We start from the raw sequence: 27858 nt of genomic DNA, 5'->3' as shown, positions 1-27858 counted from the left end.
GCTGCATGGAGGATGGGAGAAGGACACTTGCACCATGCAGTGCAAGGAGGGTGGCCATGGCCAGGTTTCTGGAAGCTGGGGAGGGCTGGCCACCCCAAACCCAGTGTGGTGGGAGGGAGGACCAGCTCTAGGAGTAGAGCGAGAGATTACGGCACTGGGTGCTCCTCCACGGGTCCATCTCACAGGAACTGGCAGGACCCATGAGCTCTATCGCAGCCCAGCAGGGGCTGCAGCCCAGCAATCCTGCCCTGCTCCAGCTCCCGATGCGCTCAGCTGGGAGCAGCAGCATCTCAGTGCTGGCTTCAGTGCTTCGCATGCCTAAGTGCTTCATAGAATTGGAGCTTTATTCAGACTGAGAATATAGAGAAGCCGCAGAAGTTAATGAACTAAGTCAAGAACTACAAGCTTGACCCAGACCCTGCTGCATCTTCGTCAGCAGAGTTTGGGTTATGGCCTAGTTATGATAATTTCCATTTGTTCCAGAGTTTGCTCTGCCTCTGCCTGGCTGCAGGCTCTGCTGCTTCTGCTGGAGAGCTTTGTTAAATCCCCAGTTATGGTTCACACTGGGCTGCTGAGGTACAATGAATTATGAACCTGCTTTTACAGGCAAACTATCCTACCGAGTTTATGGGACTTGTCAGTCATCACAGTCAGGGCTAGGCCAAAATTTTCTGCCAAAACAGGTTTTTTGTTACCTCACAGAAACCTTTCCTAACAAGCTTAGTCACAGAAAAGTTCTCTTTCCACAGAAAACTTCAACTATTTTAATCCGAGGCCTAAGTTAGACGCATGCGGTCAGTATAGAATACAGAAATACCACCTTGCCCGAGGTGTATGGCACAATCTTATGCTAACCACCCATGAAAATCCATGAAAACATCTTTTCCCAACTTGTCTCTAGGAGTTTTTGTCCTCCCTGTGTCCCCCTTGCTTCAGAAATCCTGAAGCCCACTCACTGTGCTGTGCCTCTTCTTTTGCAGGTAAGGTGTTTGTCCACTGTGCCATGGGCATAAGCCGCTCTGCGACATTAGTGCTTGCCTTTTTGATGATCCATGAAAACATGACACTCGTGGATGCTCTGAAAGCAGTGGGTGCTCACAGAGACATCTGCCCAAATTCAGGTTTCCTCAGCCAGCTCCGGGACTTGGACATTAAATTAAATGAAGACAGGAAAGGAACCAGAGAATCTGCTATGAAAGAGTGATAAGAGATTATTGTTGAAAGAAAGAACAAAATGTTATCAGATTTTCCTGTAACTCTTTTAAATGAATTGCATTTGTAAACTAAGGGTGCAAGTTTATGATACATGAGAATGCCTGTTGTTACTAAAAGTAGATTTCACTTGATGTCCCCATTGTGCAGAGCCCTCCTAGATTATCCTTGTAATGGTTGTGTATTGTATCCTTCACTCTCCACCTTAAAACATTGCTCTCTGCTGGTATAAAAAAAAAAAGAGAGAGATATCAGGTTCCACTTCAGAAATAGCTGTGTTTCAGCAACTAGTGAAGCTCATATTGCTTTATGAAGTGTTAGGCTATTGGAGGTGAAAGATGCCATATTATTTATGCTACAGTACTGCTTAGAAGTTTTCTTATGAATCAGCCCCCCACCTCTTTGTGCCCTGTATCTGAAATGCTTTGTATTTGGAGAGCTGGGTGTGGCACTGGTTAGTTCTTGCTTTTACAACTGATGGAGCCCCTGAGCTGGGTGCAAGAGGCTACTCAAAGACTGAGCAGCTGGCAAACAACACAAGCTACTCTTTACAAAATGATTCCAGGTCTATTTAAAGTGGTTTCCCTTTAACTGCTCACCAGACTGTATTTTTTTTTGTCCATGAAAATACCTGTGTATGAGAGAGTGATCAAAAACTGTTCACCCTCCCCAGTAAAATCCATCCAGGAGATGCTGTAGAAAATGTTTCCAGAGAGGAAGGTGGGCTCCCACACAAGGCTCCAAGCAGCTACATGAGTAGTGGGAATCAGGGCTGGAAAGCATTTAACAAAATTCAAAGGATCCCAAATATGCCTGACAGTTCAACATTATAAAATGTGGGATTTTCTTTTTTCAAAAATGAAGGTCATTACCATTGCAACATTGTGTTCTGTGGCATTTGCTTTTGTGAGGGGACCCAAGCGAAAACTGAAGGGATGCAGGAATGGCAAGGGAGGTGCTGACAGGCATCAGGCTTTCATCCTGGGTCTCTGGGCCACCATAAGAGCACTCAATAGCTACTGTCATCTGATGGATCAGTGCTGCCTGGAAACTATGGGAAGCACATCTGGCTCTTGGTTCCCAGTGGACAAACATTAGCAGCACAAAGCCAGCTTGGGGATGGCAGTTGTTTGCATTCCAAGTACCAAACTCAGGAATGCAGAGAGTGAATACTCCCCACCATGTGAGCAGGCTGCTCAAGAACAGTGCAGCAACAAGGGAAAACATTCCTTGCCATTCCCAGTGCTGCCTGCAAGGCAGATTTCTGCCTTCAGGACAGACAGCTCAGCACCTTTTATAATGCTCTTTGGCAATATCTACATCTGCTGTGTGGGCCAGGCTAGAGAAGCGAGAGCACAAACCAGAGCATTCGGGGGAGCTCCAGCCCCGCAGGGATGCAGGCAGCTGGAGTGCGACCCACCCACCCCATTGCCACGATGAACCCCAGCACAGGTGGGCTGGGGAGAACCCAGCCACCCCTCTATTGCACACGTCGGGGGGAAAGCCCAGCTGCCCCTCCAGTGAGCGCAGGAGGCAAAAACCTGCATAATGGGGGAAACCTCAACCACCCCACTGCCACTGCCAACCCCCGGTGCAACTCCCAGTATCCCCCGGGCGCTGTGTTGGCATGTCCAGAGCAAGTCAGCACGGCCGGCCCGCTCACATCAGCTTACACCACCTGACGATCAATTGATCGGCCTCTCTCAAAGCTCAGCCTCCCGCTGCTGCCACCCTCCAGTTGCCTCGCTTGGGCTGATGCTCGCAAGTCCAAAGAGGGTAGGGAATTATGGTTTATAATTAACGCAAATAAAAATAGACTTTGAATAAGCTGAACACAGAGAGAGGCTAGAAATCTGTAGTGCAACTGGCACGATAGGAGGAAACTAAGTGGTATTACTCAAACAAAGGTAATCCAAGACACCGCGGCGCGGGAGCTCCGACTACCAGGCAAGTACTTTTAAGCTTGTTTACAAACCAATCCCCAGTGCACACCATACACGCACCGAGCAGCGGGAGCTCAACCACAGCCAGCTAGACAACTGCAGGGCCAGGCCAGATTGTCGGTGTACTCGGAAACTCGGATATTGGTGAAATTGTAATTTGCTTTCCAGCTGGATTCCCATGCTGAGGATCTCTCACTGAGATTCTTGAATTCAAGGGGTTTGGGTTTTTAAATACCGATCCGGCTTGTATTTACATTTCTTACAGCTTGATTTTTAAGATAACAGCCATAAAACCCTGGATCTGGGTTTCCTTCTTCCCAGCTGATGTTCACAAGAGTTGTTCCTGGGAAGGGAGGCACTGCCCAGCCAGTTACACTGAAGAAAATGCAAACCAGACTGTGAACAAAATGCTGTTCAAAAACAAGACCTGGAGAGCTAAAAAAAGGAAAGATTTTTTTTTTCTTTAAACTCTAACTCTTTATAGTTTGGTTCTTCCATGGATTATTTATAACTAGGCTAGCATTTTCAGACAGAAATGGTATTTTTAATATCAGCAGCCTTCCTCAGAAGATTTTTATTGAGGAAATATGCATGGCTGTGGAAGCCATAAGGATGCATGAAGTAGAAAAGTCCAGCAAGAGAAGACTGGGTTAAATTAATTCCTGCTAAATACCTACCAGCAGACTTGCTGTCTATATGGGGAGCTGGAGACAGAACTGTAGCAGGGTAAAAAGGATACTGCAGCTATTTATAGCACTGCCTTCAACACCGTAGGAATTCAAAGGAAAACTCCAACTCAGCACACAGTCTTCTCATCATGCACTTCTGTCAAGATTAAATCACGGCCGAGATCATCCCCTTTCCCTGCAAATCCCTGCTAGGAAGGACCTGTTCCTTTCGGCAAGTAAGGAACTACCATGGTACAAACCACCCCATAGCTGACACAAGCTGGGGTCTGGGAACCTCACCCAGCCAAATGCCATCTCTTTTCTCTTGGAAGTTGGAAGATGGGGACAAAAAGAGCCTCACAAGCCTCAGCGCTTTAGCAGGGAAGACTGGAGTCGTTTCACCTGCTCTGCATCCCTGCTCCCTGCACTGTTCCCAGCCCTTCTTCTTACACCAGATGCTTGGGAGTGCTTGCAAACAGAAGGGTAGCATTGCTCCAAGACACTCCCAGTAGCTGGCAGCCAGGAGGAGAAGAGGAACAGGGTCCTGACACATGGTCACAGTCACTTCTGGTGTCACTGAGACGAGGCCCTTACTACACAGGGGTAAGTGCCCCTCTTGCCCCCGCAGGGCCATCCATCTCTGGGAAGGATTGGGCTCCAGAGGTGTGGGGGGCACCTATCTATAAGCAGAAATTATCTCTGATGTTAAGAGTACAAATGAAAGCAGCCTTGCAAAAGGTGTTAGCAAAAGCCTGACCACCACTCTAAAAATAAGGCAGGCTCCTGGAGTTCCTTGGCCCCACTCTTCTTTTAGCATCATGGTGCCTCAGATCTTTCCTTCTGATCTTCCACCTTCCAGTTTCTCTTCAGTAAGAGCTGTTCTTTCATTCGTCACAAAGCATTAACTACTCTACTCCTCTCAGGGCTCTTCATTTGTAATCCTGTTATCAAGCTGTCTGCTAGGTGGGGAGCAGAAGGGGCAGGACTTGCTGCTGCCTTTGAGGTGCAAATAATTATTATGTGCATCTGTTATTGCAGTTGCTGCCTCTACAGGTGGAAAACACACTGTTCTCCAACAGATTCACAGCACTCAGTGCTCCTGCCTTGTTTTTCCTCCAAAGCCAGTCATGTGGTGTTCCTAAAATAATAAACACAGCCTTACTGCTGCCACAAAACCCCCTGGTATATATATTTTTTTGGGAATGAAATATTAAAGGATTTGAACAGTTATTCACTGAAAGCAAAATACGAGCAGTAAGGTTGGGTAAAGATTCAAAGGCTGGTTTGCTTCCTTTCCCTGGGGCACATCAAGGCTGTACTGTTTGCACTTTAGAGATGGATGGTGGGGAATTACTTAACCCAAAATGATGGAAACAATTCAAACTATAATAATATCGCAGGAGAGTTTCTCACGTTACATCTATTCCCCTTACTGCTGGCTACATTTTGCCTTCAGATTCACGTGCACAACTCTCATTGGACTCTAAAGGAACTGTACTTGAAGCCAAAATGCATTTCATTGTCTTCCAAAGGCTCTCTACGGTTTAGTTGCTAATTCCTGAGCTCAAGGACTGGGGACAAATCTTGTCTAAACATTTCCCAGTGTCTGTCTCTGCGAGATTCCCATCTGCTGTGTTTTATTTTGAATTCCATCTTCCTAGTTTCCTAAAAACACAAAGCAGAAACACACGTTTCCTCTGCCCTGCAGTGCAGGAATCACCAAATTTCCCAGCAGGTTGTCTCACAACATATGACAGATCCAAGTTTGTCTCAAAATGCTACAAGCCTTTGTGGAACAGTAAGGGAGGAGTACGGAAACGCAGACCAAAGTTCTGAGTGTTATGAACATCCCCACCCCCAAAAAGACTCCATATCCTGTTTCTTCTCTCCCAAAAATTTCACCTGGCTTTGGGTTTCATTAGGAGAAACACATTGCTTGAGCCCAGGCTCTAAGTCTTCACTTTGTGCTTCTTGCTGACACTGCAGAGACTATGAGAGCCACGAAAGCCGAGTCTGACCTGGGGGCTTCAAATTTACTACAACAGCCAAGCAAATTAAATGGAGAGCACGTTAAGCAGCTTGGGAGATTGTTGTTGACCAACAAATCTTCATTAAGTTCCTGCACCAAGCTGTGCTGCACCTCCGATGGAACTGATTATTGTGCCTCCGTCTGTGTTTCTATTTCTCCACCAGGCTTAAAACAAATTCAGACTTGCTTTAGGTCTAATTAGAAATAAAACACAATATCAATCCACCTCGCCCCATGTATGCACCTAGTTTGGAGGGGCTGGTGCATCATTCAAACAGGTCAAGTCCCACTCTGTTCACCACATTATTTACTGCCCTGCTTTTCCCGAGTTCTTTTATTTACTGCCAGTATCTCACAGAGGCTTTGTTCACTGGTTTATGGTGACTTCCTGGGTTAGTGGTTTCCATTAACGGAATCCTGGAACAATTTGGGTTGGAAGGGACCTCAAAGCCCATCCAGTTCCATCCACTGCCATGGGCAGGGACACCTCCCACTGGATCAGGTTGCTCCAAGCCCCATCCAACCTGACCTTGAACACCTCCGGGGGGGGGCTGCCACCACTGCTCTGGGCAACCTGGGCCAGGGCCACATCACCCTCACAGGAAATTTATTTTCCTAATTTCTAATCTTAATCTCCCCTCTTTCAGCTTAAAATGATTCTTGCTAGTGGTTCATTTGTTTCCATCTTTAGAAGGCAATTAGTTCAAATCTTTTTGTATGAGCTGATCGAAGACATCAGGGGGCATGTGTTTTTAACTGCTAGTTTGTTTTAGAAATATGGCAGGAGTTAACCTAAAGGACAAATTATTAGAAATACCTGTAATCCCAAGAGCTAACACAACTGCTGGGAAATTCTAGATCTTGAATCAGCTGTGCAGCAGAAAAGGATGAGTTCTTAATTTCCCCCCCCTTCAGCAGACTTAGTAGCGAGGTTTTACAATGAGAAGAAAGCAATTTGCTTAGCTGACTGGGGATTTCATCTCCTGTTGCATCTCTTAAACTATACATACATCAGCAAGCAAGCCTCAGCTCTGTTCAGTCTCAGCCTGTTCTCTGTACTAACGTGATTTATCGTTTCTCGTTCTCAAGCAGTATATTACATTATACCCCAAAGGGTCAGATTAGAACGGGCCAGTATTTTAATGATTTATGAGAGGCATCTGGGACTGCACGGGCAGCATATGTGTTGTGTGACTGCGATGGGAGGAGTCTGTATTGATCCACACCAGAGTGCTCCAAGACAAGTGTGTCAAATTCCAATAAGCTTTAGTTCCCAAACCTGATTTGACAGGTGGCCAAACTCACACTGGGACTGACCAAGGTTCTCATAGCGGGAATAAAGCAGAACAGCTGGACTGCTTCTCGCCATTGCATTGTGAGCAGATTTCCATTCCTTTCTCTTGTTCTGTTCAATCTTACAGAACTTAAGGAGGTGTTTATCCTTCCCAGTTCTGTAGCCAGAAACCTGGGCAACAGGAGCTTGCTATCAGCCCTGTGCTTTATTTTTCAGACAGAAGACGTTGGGGAGAAACACAGGCTACTGGAACCAGCCTCTCTGAGTCCTGCCATGGCTGTCACACTGCTAGAAAGTCTTGGATCAGAGAGGCTGGGGTGGGAGCAGAAATGATGAAGAAACACATAGAAAGACAGCATGGGTGTTTTAAGCCATAATGTCACCGCATTTAATGAGGGATTGTGCTATATTTTTTTAGGGTATCTCTAAAGAAGGACTTTGCAAGCAGGGAAAGAAGGGTATCAGCAGCACAGTGTGGAGATGTAGGGCTTCTGTCCCCCAGGTTCAATTTTGTATGTTCTGAACTCTATTTTGAGAGCCAAAGCCAAAATCTGCTGAAGTACTCCTAGGAAACTTCATCCCACAGCACGGAAATCCGAAGTTGACCAGGACTTTCAACTCATGACATAACCCACCCGTGGCTCACTAGAGGTGGGCACAGCATGCAACCCAAGTTACACGCAAGGGGGACCCTACCCAGCGTTCGGCAGCGCTCTGCCTTCGGGCTGCCTCCCAGCTCAGACTTGTGGAGAGATGTAGAAAAATCATCCAACTTCACTTTACCGTCTCTACCTGTGTGGTAGGAACAGCAATACCTTCCTCACATTCTCACCGCAGTAACAACTATAAAATGCATTCCAGTGCTCAGGAAGCACCAGGGAACTGTGGCTGCCTACCTCCTGCTGTTTCCCATCTTCCTTCCTCGCAAGTTGTTCAGCCCCCCTGCTATGCCAGTGCAGGGATATGGGCCTTCTGGCTCCTGTAAGCTGGGTACCTGGTTAGACACCACAGGACAAGGAAAAAAACAGTAAAACTGGCAGTGCCCCTAAAAAAAACAGACCCCCAAGTCCTGCAATATATTGTTTTTAAGATAGAAGAACATACCAGAGCTAGTGACAGGGGAGAAGGGCTCTGCATTGCGCCATCTGTTTGGTTAAATCCTTAAGGCAGAATCCATTCATTCATAATAACATTCTCTGAATTCTGAAGCCTGATGTTTTCAGCACCGGGCTGGAGGACACGTCTGTATTAGTTTTTGTTAAAGCAGCCTCATTCATCTTCAGGTGTGGCCTCCTAAACTCCACTGGGCACACAGGACACCAGCCTAAGGGACAGCTGGGGTCCTGTGCAAGGAACAGCATGGGAAATCTTGGGCCTCTCAACATTGCTGAAGCAAGAAACAAACATGACTTCTGCCTTGGATCATCTTGAAGGTGACCTGGGAAAATTAAATCAGGCTGGATTAAGAGTATGCAACAGGGAGTAAGCATGAAGAGTGAAACCATGGCTGAGAGACTGGACCAACAGCCAGGCAACACTTTGTCTTTCTTCCATTAAGCTGGATTCAGCGTGCCCAGAAACTCATCTCATGTTGTGTTCAGCAGGAAACAAGACGCCTGGATCGACACCCCTTATAAAGTAGACAGTATGCAAAAGATGTAGTAATAGAGCTGCTTGGCATTGCCGTTTCACCCCAAGCAGCCACAGGGAGGGAGCAAGAGAACATACTCTGTGGTGTGACAGCAACACTGAGCTCTGTCTCCCATGCAGTGACACGGCTGAAATGCATCACTGCAAACAGAAGCCTCCAGCCCACTGGATCTGCTTCAGAGAAATAGATTCAGCGCATTTCAGGCAATCTGTGAATAAAGCCAAGCTCATGCCTCTCCGCAGGGTCACGCTGTACTAACAGCAGCCAGTAATGAGAGCACCTCAAGCTTCCTGCAACAGCAGGCTGCAAATATTGGTAGAGCATTACTAAAAGTCGAGAAAAAGCAACCTGGATTTGTGTTGTTCAGGGAATGTGAAGGCTTTGGAGTTGTTGTACCAAAACACCCGTGTCAGCCAGATAAGCCACCCGGTTACTGGCAGCTCCAAAAGGAAATCAAAGCGGCTCCCATTACTCCCAATATACAGCAACCTGCATCAACTTACCAGCCTGTCTTTCAGAAATGTTTCACCCCGTTTTTCAGTAATTGGAGGGTTCTTCAGGAAGAAAATACAGTTTACTCATTCAGAGTACACTGGCTTTCACCTCAGACAAGTCATTGCTGGAGGCAATAGAGATAAAGTAATTTAAGAACCCCTGTGTGCAGAAGAGCCAGCCTTACACAGGAAGAACTGAATTTGAGGCAAGCTTGTCTTCAAGTGGGAGCACAGGGATAGCAAGAGCATCTCATGAATGTTGTACATCTAAGAGCTGTTCAGTATTACAGTAATGTAGACTGGGATTTTTGTTTTCTCAAGGTGGGATGAAAAACATCAGCAGTAAATGAAGGAAGGAGTTACAGACTGTCAGAACCAACCATTGGCCAAGTGTGATGGCTGCAGTCCATCAGCAGAAACTAGCAACAATGGTTGATTGAGGAGCTAGAGGGACTATCAGTTATGGGTGTGCTTAGATATTGTGGAGATGTGGCAGATGCATTTCGGACCAGCTACTGTCTTGCCTGGGGCGATACGCAGTGTGTCTGATTCTCTACCCAGTCAGGTTGAGTTAATGGGTATCAGGATGCACTTGGCAGCTGAGAGCACAGGAGTACCAAGGGGCTCCAGAGGGCCCAATTTTGCAGCTGAACTTTTGTGCTCACAGCCAAACCTCCTAGGACTAAAGCTGGAGGGGAGCTGATTTCCCTTTGCTTGCTTGCCAAGAGCCAAGTTCAGGTCCTCAGAGCTCTGCAGTGCTCTCGCTCCAGCTGATGACCTCATGAACACCTAGTGTCAGGCGGAACACAGCTCCCTGCACAGCTTTAAATGTTTGTGTTTCCCGGCATGTACTGGTGACATCATTGCCACCTGAGGGCCTGAACTCTGCTCTTGGCAGGTAAAAGCCTTTCGGGTCACCTTACACTGGGGTTCTTGCTCTTGATGCATATTTATGTAATGACTGCTGGATGGCTGTAATAAAACGACTGTAAAGCACCACCTAAAACGCACCAGTAATAAATTCTTAATAGCTAATGCTATAACAACCAGTTACCAAAAAATATACCATAACATGCAGATTGTTAAGTGTCTGGACCTGTTTAATGCCCGGCTTTAAATAGTTACAATGCAGACTATTAAAACGGCATGTAAAATTTGTGACTAGTAAATGAAAAGTCCAATTCAGCAACAAAATATACCCAAGCCACAGAAAAACTCAGGGTGAATGAGCATCTCCTTTTATCTCTGCAATTTTTCTGGTGGTGCGACCCATTGGCCACGGTTTCTATAAAGCATGTTCCATGTGCCTATCCCTACCTGGTGCAGGTGCTGCCTCTGCCTGTGTCTCAGCTCAGAAACATGGTTAGAACGCCTTTAATATCACAGAAAATGCAACTTTGCCAAGCAATCCCTTGGGTTTGCATTCCATGAGGAATGGGTGGGCCAGGAAAAATCCATTTAGCTGCCTGTATTTGTCTCTTCTTTTTTATCCAGTCAAGGCAGCAGTGTGGGTAGCATCTCTATAGAGATGATTTCACATGGCTAAAGAGTAAAATAAATATACATGCAAGATCCAGAAAAAACAGCAAAATCAGAAAGTGGCCAGTTTTGCACAGTTGGTACAACACTGCTGCACATGATGGCTGCTTCTGTCTGGCTACTGTCAGAAGCCACACACATGGCTGGTAAATACGAGTGTCCTAACTAGCTGATGACAAGAGAGTATTTTATACTGGTGCTACAGACAAAAACAAGGCCACCCTGCCTGGGGGCCTTCTTGCTGGTGTGCATCCTGAAACAGCCAAGAATGGATGGGCTGAGCCCTGCTGGCTGGCCCACAGGCTTGCTGTGAAAAAATTAAACATTTTTGAGGCTTCTGAGGCCTGGCAACCCCTAACATCAGTGGAAGCTGTGGTGCATTCAGCATATTTGAGAGCCAGGATGGACTGATTAATTCCTTCCTTACAGTACTCAAGTACTGCTTTGCATCAGAAAATATCGCGGCTGATGGACGTCACATGGAGGGAAGTTCTGCTTGGACAGAAGAGAGGTGTCACAGTCCCACTCCAGTTAGGACAGAAAATTTGGTACCAACACAATACTGAGGGGAAAAAAAAACAATAAGAGGTTTTCCTCTTCCTTGCACTGCTCAAAGCTGTCCAATACAGAGATTAATTTAGTCTGCCCCTCAACAAAGGCTCTGTGTGGTCTGTTGAGAGCAGGGCCATCCAAATGGATTTTGCCAAGTCACACAAAGTGGGTGCCTTTCCCCAGATGTATAACTGGGTTCAAGTCGTGGGTCTGGAAGCCTCTACTAAATTTGGAAGTGCTGTTCAGATTACACCCTCCAGCTGCTAGAGAGATTTTCTTTCAAACAGTTGGCTCCACACATACCTCATGCCTCCCTGGAAACTGCCTCTATCTCAGCTTTCCAGCCCAGCCAGCCCTACTTCAGTCAGCGCTGTGTTTGATTCATACCATCTATATCCCAGAGCGCTCTGGGCAATTGATAAATGATGGCTCTGGCGAGACTATTGGGTTAAATGCCAAGGAAGAATGAATGATGGCAGTAATACTTGTCATTTGTGTGGAGATGTAGCAACACAAAACCCTCTCTCAAATACACGTTATCCTGGAGAAATCTTTCCAAGGGATAGGCTTTCTGAGAAACATTTATGACTTCTGAGTACTCATTAGGTGTGAACTTGACCCAACCTACTTTGGCCAAGCCCCAGGCTTCAGCCTAGTCTTGTACCACCACAAATCAAACAGTCAGACTGGTATCTTCACCGAGGTGACAACGTTACAACACACAGTAGCTTGAGAACAAAAGGATGTAGAGCACTTTGTTCCCAGCATTTAAAAATTCAGGAATATTGATACTAAAGCCAGAGGAAAATGGCTACGTTCCACCCAGACCCAAAAGCCAACACAAGCCTGGGATGATTAAAATACTCATCGCATCATCGAAATGAGAGCATGGACATCCTTATATCATCCTTTACTTTGGCACTGTGAAATACAACGAAAAGCAGAGGAGAGAAAGGCTTTCTACTAAACATCCTAGACATGAGGGTTTTTTTTCCTGCTGATTTTCCACAGCATCGTGCTGCAAGGTTTTGTGTTGCCCCACCTCATCCTTCACACCATCCTTCCAGCTTGATCTCATAACTATGTTACACCAAACTGCCAAATTACCCTGACATTTGAGTTTGTTCTTATTTAATGAAATACTATGGTGTTGGAGACATGGGATAAGAGGTGGCACGCTTCCTGAAAAGCTTGCCAAGGGCTATCTACCCAGGGAAGTGCTGCTCCTGCAGCATCACTTTGCTTTCTCCCTAGGATGTTCCACATGTAAGGAACTGTTGTCCTGGCCACTCTGGTAGCCCAGCTGCAGCAAAGCCACTGATGGGTTTCAAAAGAGGGGTACAGATGGAGGCATGGGGACACATATGGCCTCTTGGTCACTCTAGATTGTCAGGACAACCTTCTGCTCTGTGACAGGCCTCCTTGATTGCAATTCTCCTGCTAGTCATAATTAAGGAAATTCTATTACACTGTTCAGATACAATTATAGTTGTAGTACAAACCGAATCAGAATTAATCTAAATATAATGGTAAAACTTCTCCTGCGTGATTGAATAATTACTGCAATACAACTCCAGCAGGGCAAAGATCAGGAGCATTTCATATGAGTATCAGTCAGAAACCAGCATTTTTAAATTGTATTGCTCATTCAGACGACACACATCACAGAAACAGATCCGCTGCACAAAGCAAACGTAGAGGAATTGAGCTGAGAATCATTAAAAATGCATTTTTAAAATGAAGAACCACATTATTACATACAATCATTTTCCTTTCCCACTAATTTGTTTTAACCCATTCATGCTTCTTATAAAGCATCACACAAAATTTTAATCATAGTATTGTTTTCTTTAAATATGTGCATTTCAGTAAATGACACTTGCATGTATAAATTCAGTCCATTAAAATGTTAGACTGATGCTGAAACTGAGCAGTCATTTATTCAGAAAGAAACTGCCTTGTTTTCCTGTCTGTAAATTTTCTATGTAAAGCTATTATTTTTTTCAGTGAGTTCAACAGCTGAGTTGAACAGTCCTGCAGAGACTCCTCTGCTTTTGAATCATGCACAGCCTGTTAGTTCTAATTATTTCACATTTGAAATGTGAAACCCAGTCCTTCATTTGTGTTGGACACTGAGTTTACGTGAAGTGATGCTGTTCTCCAGTTGAACAAACGGAGCCATAAAGCAGATGGACTAAGTTTTGTACACAGCATCAACAGATCCTGTCTGTGTTTCAACAGGGATAAATTCCTTTGCTATAACACAAGATCAAGGTGAGCACAAGCTGAAAGTCAGCTTAGAATAATTCTGGAAAAGCACACCCATCTTATAAAGAACATTATTCAACAGCTTCCGATACCCACATAGCACTGCCTTCCTTTGCCAAGCCTACACAGTTACGTTCCTTTCTAGAAAGACAACTGAAAACTGAACCTCTGAAGAAGCACTTTTCCTATGGTGTGCTATCCTTCAGAGATGTCCACCCAGCTGTTGCAGGGATAGAGTTACAGACCTGGAGAGCACAGCTCCTAGAAGAGCCATGAGAGTGAGCTGCCGCCTGTCCCTCCCCACCCTAAGGACCTCCTGAATGCCACCACACTGAAAACAACTTTATAGGGAGTGAGAAGTGCCCTAGAGTAGTTATTAGCTATGTTACGAGGAATAAAATACATCAAAACAGGGTAACATTTGCTGCAGATATTATGAAGTGGGAAGGATTGCAGGAGGCTGTTATTCTTGAAAGTATTTAATGGACTGGCAGATGGCCCTGTGGTCAGGACACAGTAAACGCAGGTCCTGTTCCTGCTGCAGACCTGCGTGGGATCAGAGAAGTCACACTGGTGTCCGAGATCACCAGTGAGACCTGGGCAGCCCTGGCACAGCGGGCACTGGGGTGGCCAGCATCAAAGAAGCTCTCAGAATCAATGGGGGATGTCCGCTCCAGCATGGGAATTCCTCCATCCCTCCTCTTGCATAAAGCCATCCCAAATGGGCAAGAACATCTGCTTTTGTTTTCACAGTAAGAGCTGACACTGGAGGAGATAAGCACATTTGGGAGGGGAGCACATTCCACAGTGAAGCTCTTTGTAATACAAACAATGGAGACCATCCTGGGAACATTATTATTTGGTGAAAACTTACTGTATTCAGGAGGACAAGGCTGCCTGTGAAGGTGGCAGAGGAAGGGATACTGACAGAAGAGAGGGGGCAGCTCTTGGCAGCTGGGGGGCAAGGCAAATTATCCAGTGCATGGCAGAAAGGTGCCTTCTGGTCAACTTTCATTGGCCTAACCCTGCAACCTGCTCCCCTCCTTCACTGCTGTGGACATCACAGGGACTTAGATGCTCTGTTTGTCCTTCAGCAGAACAACGGATTCATATAAAGGGGCAGTGAGCTCCCAAAGTAGGCCAGTCCTCAGACTCTGTCTTTGTACATGCAAAGACAAATATTTTTTAACAAAATTACACCAAAAGGTGAACTTACGGCTAGTGAAAATAACTTGATGGGAACCCAGGAAAACCTTTCGCCACAGTTAGTGTTTGGAAAAAAAATTGTCAATGGAGGTGCATGAGCATAAATACAACCTGTTTGAAAATGGCAGAGCTGTTCAGCAGAAAGATGGATGCTTTCAAGTTTTCTGTCCTGGGCTGTTCTATCCCAAATCACCTCTCTAATCATTCATGTGAAAGCTATTCAGCAGTCAATGGCAGAACTAGACTTTGACTTACTGACTACAACTTCATCCATGTCCTAGGTGGATGCTTCTGGCCTAAAACTGCTTGAGTTGACAGAGTCCCCAGTATCTCTGTAATGCAGATACTTGACTAGTTTTTAGAACTCAGAAGAATATATATATATATATTAATAATTTCCTACAACATAACTCTGGTAAAAAACAGAGATTCTGTTCCCCTCTTCAAAAATCCCCTGAACAGTTCAAATCTAACTCAAGGAATCGCTATTTCAAAATAAATGCATGGCATGGGAGCAGAGTAATTGCAGAGATGAAGTGATGCCTAAAAGCCTGTTTCTCCTTGTAACTGAAGTTCTTCAAGACTAGACAGTTCTTGGAAAGGGCAGAGAGGAGAGGACTGCAAATGAAACAACATGCTAAAATACATATATTAATGCTCATATGAACAGCAGCCGGAATCACTATAACTCGCTCGTGCAGACTCTTTCTACCATGGACATTTATCATCTAGACAACAAGTAGTGCTGGCAACTACCATCAGAAAGAAGGAAAATGCTCCTTACAGAGTTTCCCCTGTTGAAGCTAACAATGACAAGTCAAACAGTGAATAAGATTTTCCATAACCAATTCTATTCAGCTCAGTTTGTTGAGCAAACTATAAAAGACAAATTAGATAAAGCAGATACAAGAATCAGTAACTTGTTTCCATATCGACTGCATAGCTGCATTCACACAATACGTTATCCATAGCATTAGCTCTTCCAATTTGAAAGCAGGACTCTCGTGTTGGTGTATCAAGGACTGCTCTGTTTCACTGCAGCAGTCATAGTGCCTAGAATTCCAAACAGGAAGTGGGAAAAGTCATACTATGATGAAAAAAATCTTTAAAAACATAATCATGGAGTTTTAATTGACGTTTGACACACCCAGAGAGAAGGATTGAGAAGTCAGGTCAAAATAAGCCTGATGAGGCCCTGAGCAGAGCAGTTCGAAAAAGCTTTAACCTTTAATTTGTTACATTGATATAAAACTTCACTTAAAAAGCACAGGCTTCAAAATCACTGAACCACACCATGGAGCTAGGGGAGCCACTAGACTGCTGTTGTTCAAATTGCAGCAGTATTTCCGTGTCTGGTCACAGTTTATATGCACATAAGCACATGAGAAGAAGACAATCTGCCCTGAAGACCTTACTGCTGTAACTGTGAGGAAGCTTTCTGAGGGGGTAAGGGAGGGTGAGAAGAAGAGGGGGTGACCTCAGAAAGGTCTCTGGGTGATAGTGAACATCTGCCCCTTTACCTTACAGGGATGGCCTGGGACTCCCTGTGCAGCAGGGACTTACTGCGCCCCAAGATACGAAGTGCCTCAAGCTGGACGCCTAGTAGCCCAAGCAGTGTGGAAACGCCATCCCTGGAGGAGCTGCGGCGCCTGCTCTGGACACGCACGCACCCCACGGGGCATGTGGATGAAGTCTGGCCAAATCTTTACGTCGGAGACCTGTAAGAGAGAAGGAAGGGTTGAAGGCAACTCTTAGCCCCCATCCTAAACCCCATGATATCATCTACGCTTTATTTAAAATCATTGAATCACTAAAGCTGGAAAAAACCTCTAAGCTCATTCAGTCCAATTGTCAGCCCAACCTCACTGTGCCTGCTAGACCATGTCCCAAAGTGCCACATCTACATGTTTTTTGAACACTTTCAGGGATGGAGACTCCACCACTGCCCTGGGCAGCCTCTTCCAGTGCTTCACCACTCCTTCTGTAAAGATATCCTGATATCCAATCTAAACTTCCCCTGGAGCAACTTGAGGCTATTTCCTCTTGTCCTGTCACTTGTTACTTAGGAGAAAGCTAGGGACTAACTAGGTGCCTCACAGTCAGTCTAAGCATTAAGCAAGCCTGAATTGTGCTTAGCATAAACAAAAGGCATCCTGAGAATCTCAAAAATATATTCCCTCTCCTGATTTCTTCTCTGGTGTTACTACAGGAGTCCCACACTGGAACAGGCTGCTGGGGTCGGGGCATCTTACTGCAGGCGGTCACTAGGTAAAATATAATCAACATTGTGTTCTCTTCACTTTGCCAGATGGCATCAGTCCCTTAATGGATGCTCGGCAGAGGACTTGGTGAGAAAGCAAAGCAGAAAACTCTCGGCTCGTGCAGAAATATTATCTCCACCACTTTTCTATTTTTTGTCAGTTGAGATGAAGAACCTAAACTGAAGTTTGGTGAAAAAAATGCAGGAAAAGAAGTCAGTTTGTTAATGAGCCACTTCTGTTCTGAAGCATTTTGGTGGACACTTTGTACCTGGTGAATCTGTCAGAAAGCAGCCACTACAGCATGATCTACCCAACACCGTCATGCAGCAGGCAAATATAACCCCATCATCTTTATTCCAGGTACATCGCTCGTGACAAAGAACAGCTGAGCCGAATGGGCATCTCCCATGTTGTAAATGCCGCTGCTGGGCGATTAAGCATCGACACCGGACCCAAGTTCTACAGAGACCTGCCTGTGGATTACTATGGAGTAGAGGCAGAGGACAACCCAAACTTCAATCTCAGCATTTACTTCTACCCGGTTGCTCGGTACATAAAAGCAGCACTGAATTCCCCAAGAGGTAACTGGGCCATCTGTGTATGTCGTGTACCTTCTGCATAGGAGCCAAGTAGGGCAAGGTATCAAACAGTATTTGGCATAAACCAAATACCTGTGGGGAAGAATGAAGATATCCAAACCAAGTAGCATCACACCTGCCTCCTGAATTCCCACAGTGAGTGGGAGCTCCCCTGTACCCCTGAAACAGGGAAGGATTAACTGAACAGGCTTTCAAAGGGGCTTTCCCTCTGTCTAGTGCTATTCATTAGTAAAAGATGAAATAGCAAGGGTCCCTTATTACCTAGAGGGACAGACTGGCCCAAGAGGAGGCACATACACTTGATATTTTCAAATTAGTGATGAGGTTTAAAATAAAAACTGGGATGGGGTAAAAAGACAAAGGCAAGCATCATGTGCAAGTCAGAAAAATCAACTATAATGCTACAATCTGTGCAAGTCCTACAAGCACAGGAGAGGGAAGAACACGCTGGGAAGCCATCCTGTAGAAGAGAACCTAAGCAACACCAGCAGCCAGGAGATAATGCTATGCTGTTGCTAGAAGGAGTATAACTTTGAAAAGATAACCCTCAAAATCCTTGGATTTATGAAACACAGGCCGGATACAATGCCAGAGGCCTGGGGCTGGTGGGGGATTGTTACTATTAAGGACTAATCTTAACAAGAGTATGTCTCCTCTGTGCCACAAAACTGTGCAGATATCCACTCAAAAGTGATCTGAAGAAGAGAAGACTCTAAGGAGACCTTGTTGCGGCCTTTTAATACTTAAAGGGGGCTTATAAGAAAGATAGGGAAAAACTTTTTAGCAGGGGCTGTAGCAACAGGACAAGGGTGAATGGTTTTAAACCAAAAGAGAATAGGTGTAGATTAGGTATTAGGAAGGCATTTTTTATCCTGAGGGTGGTGAGGCCCTTGCCCAGGTTGCCCAGAGAGGTGGTGGCTACCCCATCCCTGGAAACATTCAAAGCCAGGTTGGATGGGGCTCTGAGCAACCTGACCGAGGTGAAAATGTCCCTGCTCACTGCAGGGGGTTGGACTGGATGATCTTCATGGTTCCTTCCAACCCAAACCCTTCTATGATTCTATGATTTATTAAGAGAACAGTTACATACTGAGCAAACTGTTTTGCCTGGATCATGGTGAACCTCAACATCAACGAGGTTCTTAAATATAAACTACCCAGCTTAATCATATGCAGCCAGTAGATCTGATCTACACCACACAATCTAGGAAAGTGAGACACAGTGACTGACAACAGTGCAGTTCAGTGTTAGATAGCTCAGCACCTACTGCTGTTAGAGGGCTTGATCTGTCCTGTTAAAAAGTGTTTGTCTTTGTGAAACCGAGGGCTGCACTTGTATTTCCAAACCACTAACATATTAGGGGAATTTAGCTCTGCACCTGTTTCTATTCCAGTGTGTGCTATTTGCAATTAGTGTCATTATTGCAGTGCTCCAGAGAAAGGTAAGCTCTGAAATATTTTCTTGTATGCATCAAAAAGACAGTTCCAAATCCATTGACAAAAGACAGAAAAGAACAGATGACTCGTGGTGGCCCCAAAAGCAAACAAAACCAGGGGTTTGCAAGATGCATGCCTGAAGACTACAAGTTAGGGATGCAGAACAAGTTTGATCTCAAGACAAACACACTGAACTCATCGTGTCTAGAATGCATATTTATCCCTGCTCCCAGGCTTTTCAATATTACTTTACTGAACTCCATATGGACGCAGGATTCTGGGAATGGAGACGACGTGAAATTCAATCATATACAGTCCAGCTGTTGCTGACATTCAGCATTGTAAGGAAAGTGCAACAGTTTAGAAAATACATAAACAAGATGTTCTGGAAGCATCATTTCCTGAGGTACAGAAATTGAGCAGCTAAATACCCATGACATGCACAGGGATGAGACAGGATTGTTACGCACATCATTCAAAGAAAAGAAACACCAGCATTTATTATAAGCAGTGATGCTGAACAAAAAATTATACCAGGTGACAAGGGGCCAGTTCATTTTAAATCCAGGATGTGAGGAGGTGCTTTTCTGTGATTGAGAAGTCATTTAAGGGTGCTGCTTAAATATGACAAGCAAATCTAACATCTTTTTTTTAAGCAGAATTAAATTATATTTTTCAGCTGGGAGTCTAAGTCAAAGTTAAGACTATGTAAGGCACAAACCTATTTAAAACTAGGAATCAAATCCTCATTGGAACTAAGAACAGTTCCTCCCATCATGCTTGAAGAAAAATTCTGATGTTCATCATCAGAAATCCAGAAAGCAGAATGGTCAGGTGTATTCCAGATTTCTACCTTAACTGAACAGGATCTATTGATATAAACATGAAAACGTGATGTAAGGAATTTATTTTTAAGGTAATGTCTTCAAACCTACATGCTGGAGCCTGAGCAAAAGGAAACGGGGGAGAGTGCATTCGCATCCTCCTAAATGGGAGCTACTCCGGTCACAGAGGTCAAGGGCTGAATCACATCCTGAATCACTTTGTTCATCATCTTTGTCACAGAGATGAAGAAGTACATGTACTGCTATTGCAGCTACCTGATATCAGCATTATTTGATGAACCCTGCTTCCCTGGTTGTCCTTCCTTCAGCAGAGCCCTTGCTGTCCCTTTGCCCACATACCAGAGCTGCTGGGGACGCTCAGCCAAGAGCAAGCAGCTGCTCCATCTGCCCCCTGCTCTGCAAGGAATACCCTGGTGTCAGGGACATACTGGCATTCTCCCTTGCGCTCATGGGGCAAAAGCTTGAGTATCTGTCTTGCCCCTTTCCCTGGCCACCTGTACAACTTGCATTTTTCTGGAGTGCTGCTAAACCTCAGCATTAATCAGCAGGGTTTGATACAGTCCAGCAGAAGAGAGAGGGACTTGAAAGCACAGATAAAAGGATGCCATGGAAATGCCTAAACTAACACCATGTGGGGAGACAGATTCATTCCCAAGTAGATCCTCTCTTTATTGACCTCTGAATATGTTTAAAATGGGCAAGTTAAATCAGCCATTACCTTCCTGCAATGGTAAACGCTCTCAAAGGCATCTCCCTTTTTCCACTGTGCTGGGGCAAATGAAAAGCCAGGCTCTCTATCCCATCTTCTTGTTGTTGTTGGTGGATATGAAAGATATTTAACTTAGGAGAAAAGGGTCCTCTCTGTTGCCTGTGCTGTAGGTGCACTGCATACATCAGCTCAACCTCCCACTCTCCAGCAGGTGACAGCCCTTCACTGTTCCAGGAGGCCTGGGAAGAAGGGTCTCACCACCATTTACAGCCCTCCATAGGCTTCTTACTGTTTTCAGCTGTGACAAGAGAGACACAATTAATCAAGAAATAGATATATGACTCTGCACCTGGCTACAGGACAGTCGCTGGAACAGAACAGGAGATGAGAAAACCCCAGTGGAGTGGGAAGAGACCCTGGGGCCCACCAGCTCAGCTGAGCTCTCCTCCTGGTGACCAGCAGAATTCTGCTAGATCTGACAAAGTGAGGGCAGCTGGGGTGTCCCTCTTGGTGACAGATCTAGAGGCTAGTCTTAAGCCAAACTGAATCCATCCTGCAAGAAAGTAAGGGCTAGCTCAGGACATTTATCTCAGTTAATGATGAGTAGCAAAAGGACAGTAAGACATTATGTGTTTTAATGACCCATTTGTTGAACAACATTGAATTTCTCAATTTGAATTTGTCCAACAAAGTTGAATGTGCAAACTTTATCCCTGTTGCAAACCCTTTGATGTCAGTAGAGTTACAGCAGGCATGAGCTGGATATAATATCCATAATCCGTTGTTAAAAACCAAGTGTTATTGTTCTGTGCAAATCCCAGCCAGATGACAGTTATTGTCTGCCTCTGCAAAAAGTAGCTTGAGATATGCGGTGCGACATTTCAAATCAGGATTGCAAGATTTAATAATGCCAGAAGCTAACTGCCCCCACTTCTCCCAGTTAATCCCATTATTCCTAAGGGATCCTGTTACACGCTCAGAGAGAAGGTTGCAACATGGCCCTCTAATGTTATATCAGTCCAACTTCTCCTTGCACAATGAGGGAGGGGAAGGCAGAGGTGGAGGATTTGGGCTTATAGCATGGATTCCTTAGTACAAAAGACCTGGCTGTAACCTCCTTGCCCACCCCAAGATAGTGGCGTGCACCTTGACTGCCTCCGAGAAGACTGCTTTCCCAGGCTGTGGTCCAGCAGCCACCCTGGAACACAGGGCTTGGTGCTGGGATCATGCATCCCGGCTGCCTCCCGTGAGAGGCTGATTCAACGCGCTGTTATCAGGCCCATTACAGCCAGCCTGAGTGCTGCAGATGTGTTTTGGGCGCTAGTCAGATGGACTTTATCACAGTGGGTTCACAGCATCACTTAACCCACCTACAGCTACTGCCAAAAGATGAGCCTGTCAACAGAAGCAAACAGCAACATGGCCATTGTTTCCTGAATCAGGTTTAACATTTAATTTCTCTGCTTAACTAATAATCACATAGTAAATTCAAATTTGCTTCCATTAGAGCAATTTTACATTAATGAAATCATTTCACATGACTGATTTATCTGCAACAAACAGTCATTTTATTGTCAGTGTACCAGCATTTATCATAACCTCTGAGCATGGTGAAACCAAAGCCCACAAAATGGAATGGACACTGCACATCTAAAAGGGAATATACCTGCATCCCCGTGGGAAAGTGTGTTAGAGAGCCACGCTGAGCAAGGCCAAGGTCAATAGTTGGGGCTTGTCCAGCTTCTTGCCGAGACACCTTCTAAAGTGCATTGCTGATCAAGGAGGACTCTTTTGAAGTGCAGATAAGAAAATTCATTGTGCTCGTACTTGCCACCTCCTCCTCTCAGACACACAATTAGATATAAAATGGTAGAGAGCCAGCCTGGATAAGCAGGAGCCTGGAATTTGTTCTGCTTTCTGTGTGCCCAACAAAAATCTATCTGGCACTATTTAATGGCAGCATCCATACCTGTGCTCAGCTTGGTCTTCAGTTCCAGACTGCAGGTGGGGCTGATCATTTTCCACGGCAGAAGGCTCCACCTGAGCAGGAAAAAAATGGACCCAAGAACAATTTTACAGAAATTATGTTCAGAACAGCAAGTCTCCTGTCCCTCATCCAATTTCTGGCCAAATTCAGACTGTATTTCAAAATATTTATTTCTTTCAAAATCCAACATGAGAGCCATCAGGTTTTAGTTGGTTTAGATTGTTTTTTCCCCTTTCTTGGTGCAGTTCACACTATAAATATAATTTCTTTTCATTTCAGTTGTAGAGTGCTAGTAGCAGAGTTCTCAGACAAATAAAAGAAAGCACTTCCGGTTCCAAAAAACTTTTTCAGAACACGTTGCTCCTTGGCTGATGTCATCTGGGGTGCGTATTAGAGTGAGCGTCTGTGTTTCGGCAGCCCCTGCCGCTACATTGCAGTTAGACCTACGGCAAAGTACTCAAGCACGAATTTTCTAAAGAACTTTGAGACTTAGCCCTATTCACAGTATTTCTCAAACAGAAATAGTGCTCCTGACTCCTTTATGTTCCTCTGAAAATCTCAGACCTGGGTTTTTTTGAGCGTGAAGGTCAAGGGAGGGGATTCTGCGCCTCTACTCTGCTCTCATGAGACCTCACCTGGAGCCCTGCGCCCAGCTCTGGAATCCTCAGTGCAGGAAGGACATTGATCTGAGTGAGTCCAGAGGAGACTGGGAGATGATCCTAGGTCTGGAGCACCTCCTGTACAAGGACAGGTTAAGAGAGTTATTCAGCCTGGAGAAGAGAAGGCTCCAGGGAGACCTTAGAGCAGCTTCCAGTACTAAAAGGGCTCCAGGAAAGCTGGGGAGGGGCTCTTGATCAGGGAGCTCAGGGACAGGAAGAGAGGGAATGGTTTTCAGCTGAAAGAGGGGAGATGCAGATGAGATATTAGAAGAAATGTTTTCCTATGAGGGTGGGGAAGCACTGGCACAGGTTGCCCAGAGCAGTCGCAGCTGCCCCCATCCCTGTTTAAGGCCAGGCAGGATGGGGCTTGGAGCACCCTGATTCAGTGGGAAGTGGAACTGCATGGGCTTTAAGGTCTTCTCCAACCCAAACCATTCCATGATTCCACGATTTCTATGAAATTACTCTTCTAGGGAAGATAATGCAGCATGCACATCCTACAAGGTTAGTGTGGAGGCTAATGATAGTGCAGCACATCGAAAAACACATCTAGCAAAAATCCAAATTAGCATTATCTTTCTGTAGGACTGCAAAGCTTTTCCCCACATTCCCATAAAAGGCAGGACCTCACTTCCAGGAATCCCCATGGAGTTAACGGAATCGACAGCCATGTAATTTACCTTGAATAAAGGCATCGGTATCTCAGTAAATTCTGTATCTGAATGGGCAAACACAAACAGAAATCACTTGATCCTCTAACTCTGCAAAAGTGACATTACGTTTGCAAACCCCCTCCCTTCCCCCAAAGGCTTTGATGCTGAGAGTTCAAGCTGCTGTCACCAGAGCTGGTTTAGCGCTTCCTCAGTGCCTATATTTGTCCCTTTTATTCCTACCAAAGACACGTCTATCTTTAGGGCTGAGCTCGGATTTCTCAGGCCAGAATAATGAGAGGTGGCTGTGTCACACACAGAGTGGAATCCAACACTTCTCCCAACTGCTGGCCAGAGCAGCACATGCTTGCACTCCCCAAGTATGCGGCTGCACCATGATCATTAGTCAGAACCAGAGCGGCTGCTAAAGAAATACTCAGTCACAAACAACGTGGGATTTAAAACAAAAGCTGTACACTAAGTACCCAGAATTAACACCCAGGGAGATGGGGGCAGTCAGGCTGAGCGTTTTTTTTTGCTGCATCTGGGCTCATCATCCAACAGGGATATTTTTGTCTTGTTCCCTGGTAACAGAGAAACCAAGATGCTGCAAGGACAAAGAGAACAAGGAACCAGCCCTGAAAAGCCATCCACTCATTCTACTTGTCCTCACCTTTCACAGAGAAGCACTATCGGCAACACTTTATTCCATCTTCAAAGGAACAAAAGCAACATGGGATTGTTTTCACTGATTTTCACATTTTTCAGGATATAAATTGTATTGTTAAATTGCATTTGGTACAGCTGTCCAATTAAACAAGAGACCACAAGTGTGACAGTCTAAAAAAACATGCAGAAAATATTTAATGCCAATCTTGTGGAGATTTCGGTGAAGAACCTCCAAAATTTTCATGCCAAAAAGACAATTTTTGGGGTTTTTTGCTGCCCTAATGGGAGAATGGGAGACAGTGCTGTCCATTAGGTGGTCAGGAGCTCAAATCTGACTCTAATGCCTGGTGACTTCAACAGCGCCCGACTGCTGAGCCACGGCCGCTGCGGAAAGACCAGCTCTGACTGCAGCGAAGAAAAAGAGAGTTTGAACGTGTTCAGGTGTGGCTATAATTCAGAATAACAACACAACATCTTTTTTCCAATTAAAAATTTCTCAGACTCATATGCTGCTTGTGAAAATTAAAGCATTTTACAGTATTTACAAGATGCAGGATTCCAGGTTCAGAATGGGCTCTTTCTTCACCTCCACAGTGAAAGGATCATAAATCTGAATTTTTTAACTGAAACCAATCCTTTTGACTAAATTTACTTTAGTTTCACATAAGTTCATTTAAAAAACAGTTTCTCTTGTCCCAGTGGGCTACAGACACACTTTAGAAACCCGGGAAGCATTCATGGTATAGAGTTGCATTTTTAGGCTCCTTCCCTTAGTGATCACAGCAGAAACCCAAAAATCTCCTAAGTTGTTTGCCTACTGATCCCCTAATAGCGGAGGGAAGAAAACAGTGTTAGGGAAGGACAGGGACTATGAATGGACAAGGCTGGCTACAGATATAAAAATACACCAGCAAGAGGGTGTAAATGGCTTACACAAAGAGGAGCTGTTCTTGATGGTGACACCCACTGTCTCACATACTTCCACAGAGGTCTGGACAGCACTCAGCACCATCAGAAAGCCCTAATAAAGAAGGAACAAGAGCTTATGGAAAGTCAGGAGTGTTCTTGTAGCATCGAGCACTTGAGCATCGCACATTTGAACCCCCAAATTTCCAGGCTTTCAGGTAGGAGGTAACCTGCCAAGGCTGTTTCCTGTAGTGTGGTCTTTAAGTATGAAGACCTGAACCTTCGCCAGCAAGCACATCGCTCCCAAAACCACGTGTGAGCAAACAGGGACATGGCTGGGCAAGAGGGCTAAAGGCACAGCCTCCAGGTTGTTCAAGGTCAGTCTGGATGGTGCCTTGAGCAGTGGGATGTCCCTGCCTAAAGCAGGGGGGCTGGAATTAGATGATCTTTAAGGTCTCTTCCAACCCAAATGACGTTGACAGCTAAGCCCAAACAATCAACGATCCCGGAATACTGTCATGAATTTTCTTTCCACAGCTATTAAAAACCCAACCAGCACTGCACTAGGTCTGCTTTGCAGGGCTGAGCACACACTTTCTCAGCTCCAGTGTATCAGCACCACTTCCATCCCTGCTCCAGCAGGAAAAACCACCCCACTGGGCTTCCTGACATAACTGCATTTCTCTCTCTCCTTTTTTCCAGGCAAAGTACTGGTTCACTGTGCAATGGGAATCAGCCGATCGGCAACTCTTGTTCTTGCTTTCTTAATGATCTGTGAAGACATGTCCCTCGCTGACGCCATTCGGACTGTACGCTCACACAGAGGGATCTGCCCCAACTCCGGCTTCCTCAAGCAGCTTCGGGAGCTGGACCTCCAGCTGGCAAGAGGGAAAGGCAGAGAAGCAGGAGCCTGCTAGTGCCAGTGAGCAGTGTCTCCCGGCGCTGGACCAAGAGATGCTGCCCTCCCTGAAGACAGCGCAGGGATGCTGTCAGGACTGCTCTGTAACTGTGCTGAGAGATTCCCTGGGAAATGGCTGGTCTGGTTGGAGTGCAGTATGTATATGTTTTGGATAAGCCCACTAATTGAAAGAAAATTAAATAAAGGATTCAAACAGGCAGTTTTGCCCACCTGGGCCTGTTGATTTAACTACCTGTTGAGAAGGGCAGAGGGAGCAGTTGGGTTTTCATGCAGTATTAAAAGGCAGCAAAGCCAACTGGAAATAAAAAAAAAAGACTTTTTACTTGCTTATAATTGCATTAATATGGCAAGAGGGAAAAGGGCTAAACTAGTAAAACACAAAAGAAACCATGAGGTTTTTAAGACAATCTTTAACATTTCACATCCAGCTGGCACGGAGCAAGACTCCAGGCTTTGCAAGCTGCCATGCTCCTTTTGTCTGACATGCTGACACCCATCAGGATCCAGCTCAGACCTTGGTCTCTTTCCACCACAAGCCAGGGGAGCTCTCGTTGAGGTTTTCACAAGTCCTTGCAGCTTCAGATCTATGGCAAACACCCAGAACCTACAAAGACCCTGAAATCCTCAGGAGCCGATGTTGGAATTCCCAGCCTGGGGCAGGGCTGTTGGCTGCTCGCTGCTGGCCAGAGGGAGGGAAGGTGTCTGCTCGCACGCCTAAGGCAAGGGGAACCTTTAGGGCACACTGCGGGGTGGCAGTGCCAGACAGAAACATCCTCCTCTTGGCTCACAGCCCAACGCTCCAAATCACATTCCCCCGTTTTAACAGAAAGCCAGAACCTCGTGGCATCGTGTCAGAGCAAAAATGAGCAACGACTCTAACAAATCCAGAGCAGCAGCTCTGTATTTCGATTACTCTTTTACGCCCAATTGGCCACATTTAATCTTGTGAAGCACTCGAAGCAGATATTTGCTACAGTGCAATAACAGCCACATACAGAACATTGGCAAATGCAAACAATATAGAATTTCCACTTGACGGCAGATTAATTTGGTGTGATGTTTTCCCTTGAGAGGTCTTAAAGGCTCGCAGTTCTGAAAGTACGCTGCAGTTTGTATTTATAGCACCATGGACGTTGAACAGAAAGAGAGAAGCATGTACTCATTCTGAACTTAAGTTTCTTTTGCCTACATATATTAAAAAAAGAATTAACTGAGCATAGAAAACTTTCACTGCATTTCTCATAATGCGATATGGAAACATGATTCCCCACAGAGCTGGCAGGGAAATTCAGGCAGTGTTTCCACCCTTTTAAACACAGTAAGTAAAACACAAGCAATGCTACAGACCGATTTCCTCTCAG

The 27858-nt window shown here is 45.3% G+C and overlaps 2 protein-coding genes and 1 long non-coding RNA gene across 8 annotated transcripts in view; 2 read left to right on the top strand and 1 right to left on the bottom strand.

Moving 5' to 3' along the window:
- The window catches only part of LOC138723935 (dual specificity protein phosphatase 13B-like), a 105596-nt gene extending 103504 nt beyond the window's left edge, over positions 1 to 2092 (top strand). For all 6 annotated transcript variants that reach the window (XM_069863473.1, XM_069863471.1, XM_069863472.1 and 3 more), the window contains one exon: positions 981 to 2092. In XM_069863473.1, coding sequence (XP_069719574.1) covers positions 981 to 1204 — 224 coding nt within the window. In that variant the 3' untranslated portion in view covers positions 1205 to 2092. The remainder of the gene's footprint in view (positions 1 to 980) is intronic.
- Positions 1310 to 8745, bottom strand: LOC138723939 (uncharacterized). The gene is made up of 3 exons (XR_011337950.1): positions 8251 to 8745; positions 8043 to 8140; positions 1310 to 1435 (listed from the first exon to the last, which is right to left on the bottom strand). It is a non-coding gene; the product is annotated as an uncharacterized lncRNA (long non-coding RNA).
- Positions 8746 to 16375: 7630 nt separating this feature from the next.
- On the top strand, positions 16376 to 26685 carry LOC138723870 (dual specificity protein phosphatase 13B-like). The gene is made up of 3 exons (XM_069863306.1): positions 16376 to 16576; positions 17478 to 17698; positions 26281 to 26685. Exons 1-3 carry the CDS (start codon positions 16386 to 16388, stop codon positions 26493 to 26495), a joined length of 627 nt encoding a protein of 208 aa, XP_069719407.1. The 5' UTR covers positions 16376 to 16385; the 3' UTR covers positions 26496 to 26685.
- The last annotated feature ends 1173 nt before the right edge of the window (positions 26686 to 27858 follow it).

This window comes from Phaenicophaeus curvirostris, chromosome 9 (genome assembly GCF_032191515.1).
Source record: "Phaenicophaeus curvirostris isolate KB17595 chromosome 9, BPBGC_Pcur_1.0, whole genome shotgun sequence".
In the NCBI taxonomy this organism is placed as follows: Eukaryota; Metazoa; Chordata; class Aves; order Cuculiformes; family Cuculidae; genus Phaenicophaeus; species Phaenicophaeus curvirostris.
This window is presented reverse-complemented; position numbering and strand designations above follow the sequence as displayed.

What these genes read in the sequence shown, in the direction of transcription:
- LOC138723870 (XM_069863306.1), top strand. Translation starts at nt 16,386, where the DNA reads ATGGCCTGGGACTCCCTGTGCAGCAGGGACTTACTGCGCCCCAAGATA. An exon ending in AATCTTTACGTCGGAGACCT is followed by an intron (nt 16,577 to 17,477) that starts GTAAGAGAGAAG and finishes TCTTTATTCCAG; the next exon opens with GTACATCGCTCGTGACAAAG. An exon ending in AGCACTGAATTCCCCAAGAG is followed by an intron (nt 17,699 to 26,280) that starts GTAACTGGGCCA and finishes CCTTTTTTCCAG; the next exon opens with GCAAAGTACTGGTTCACTGT.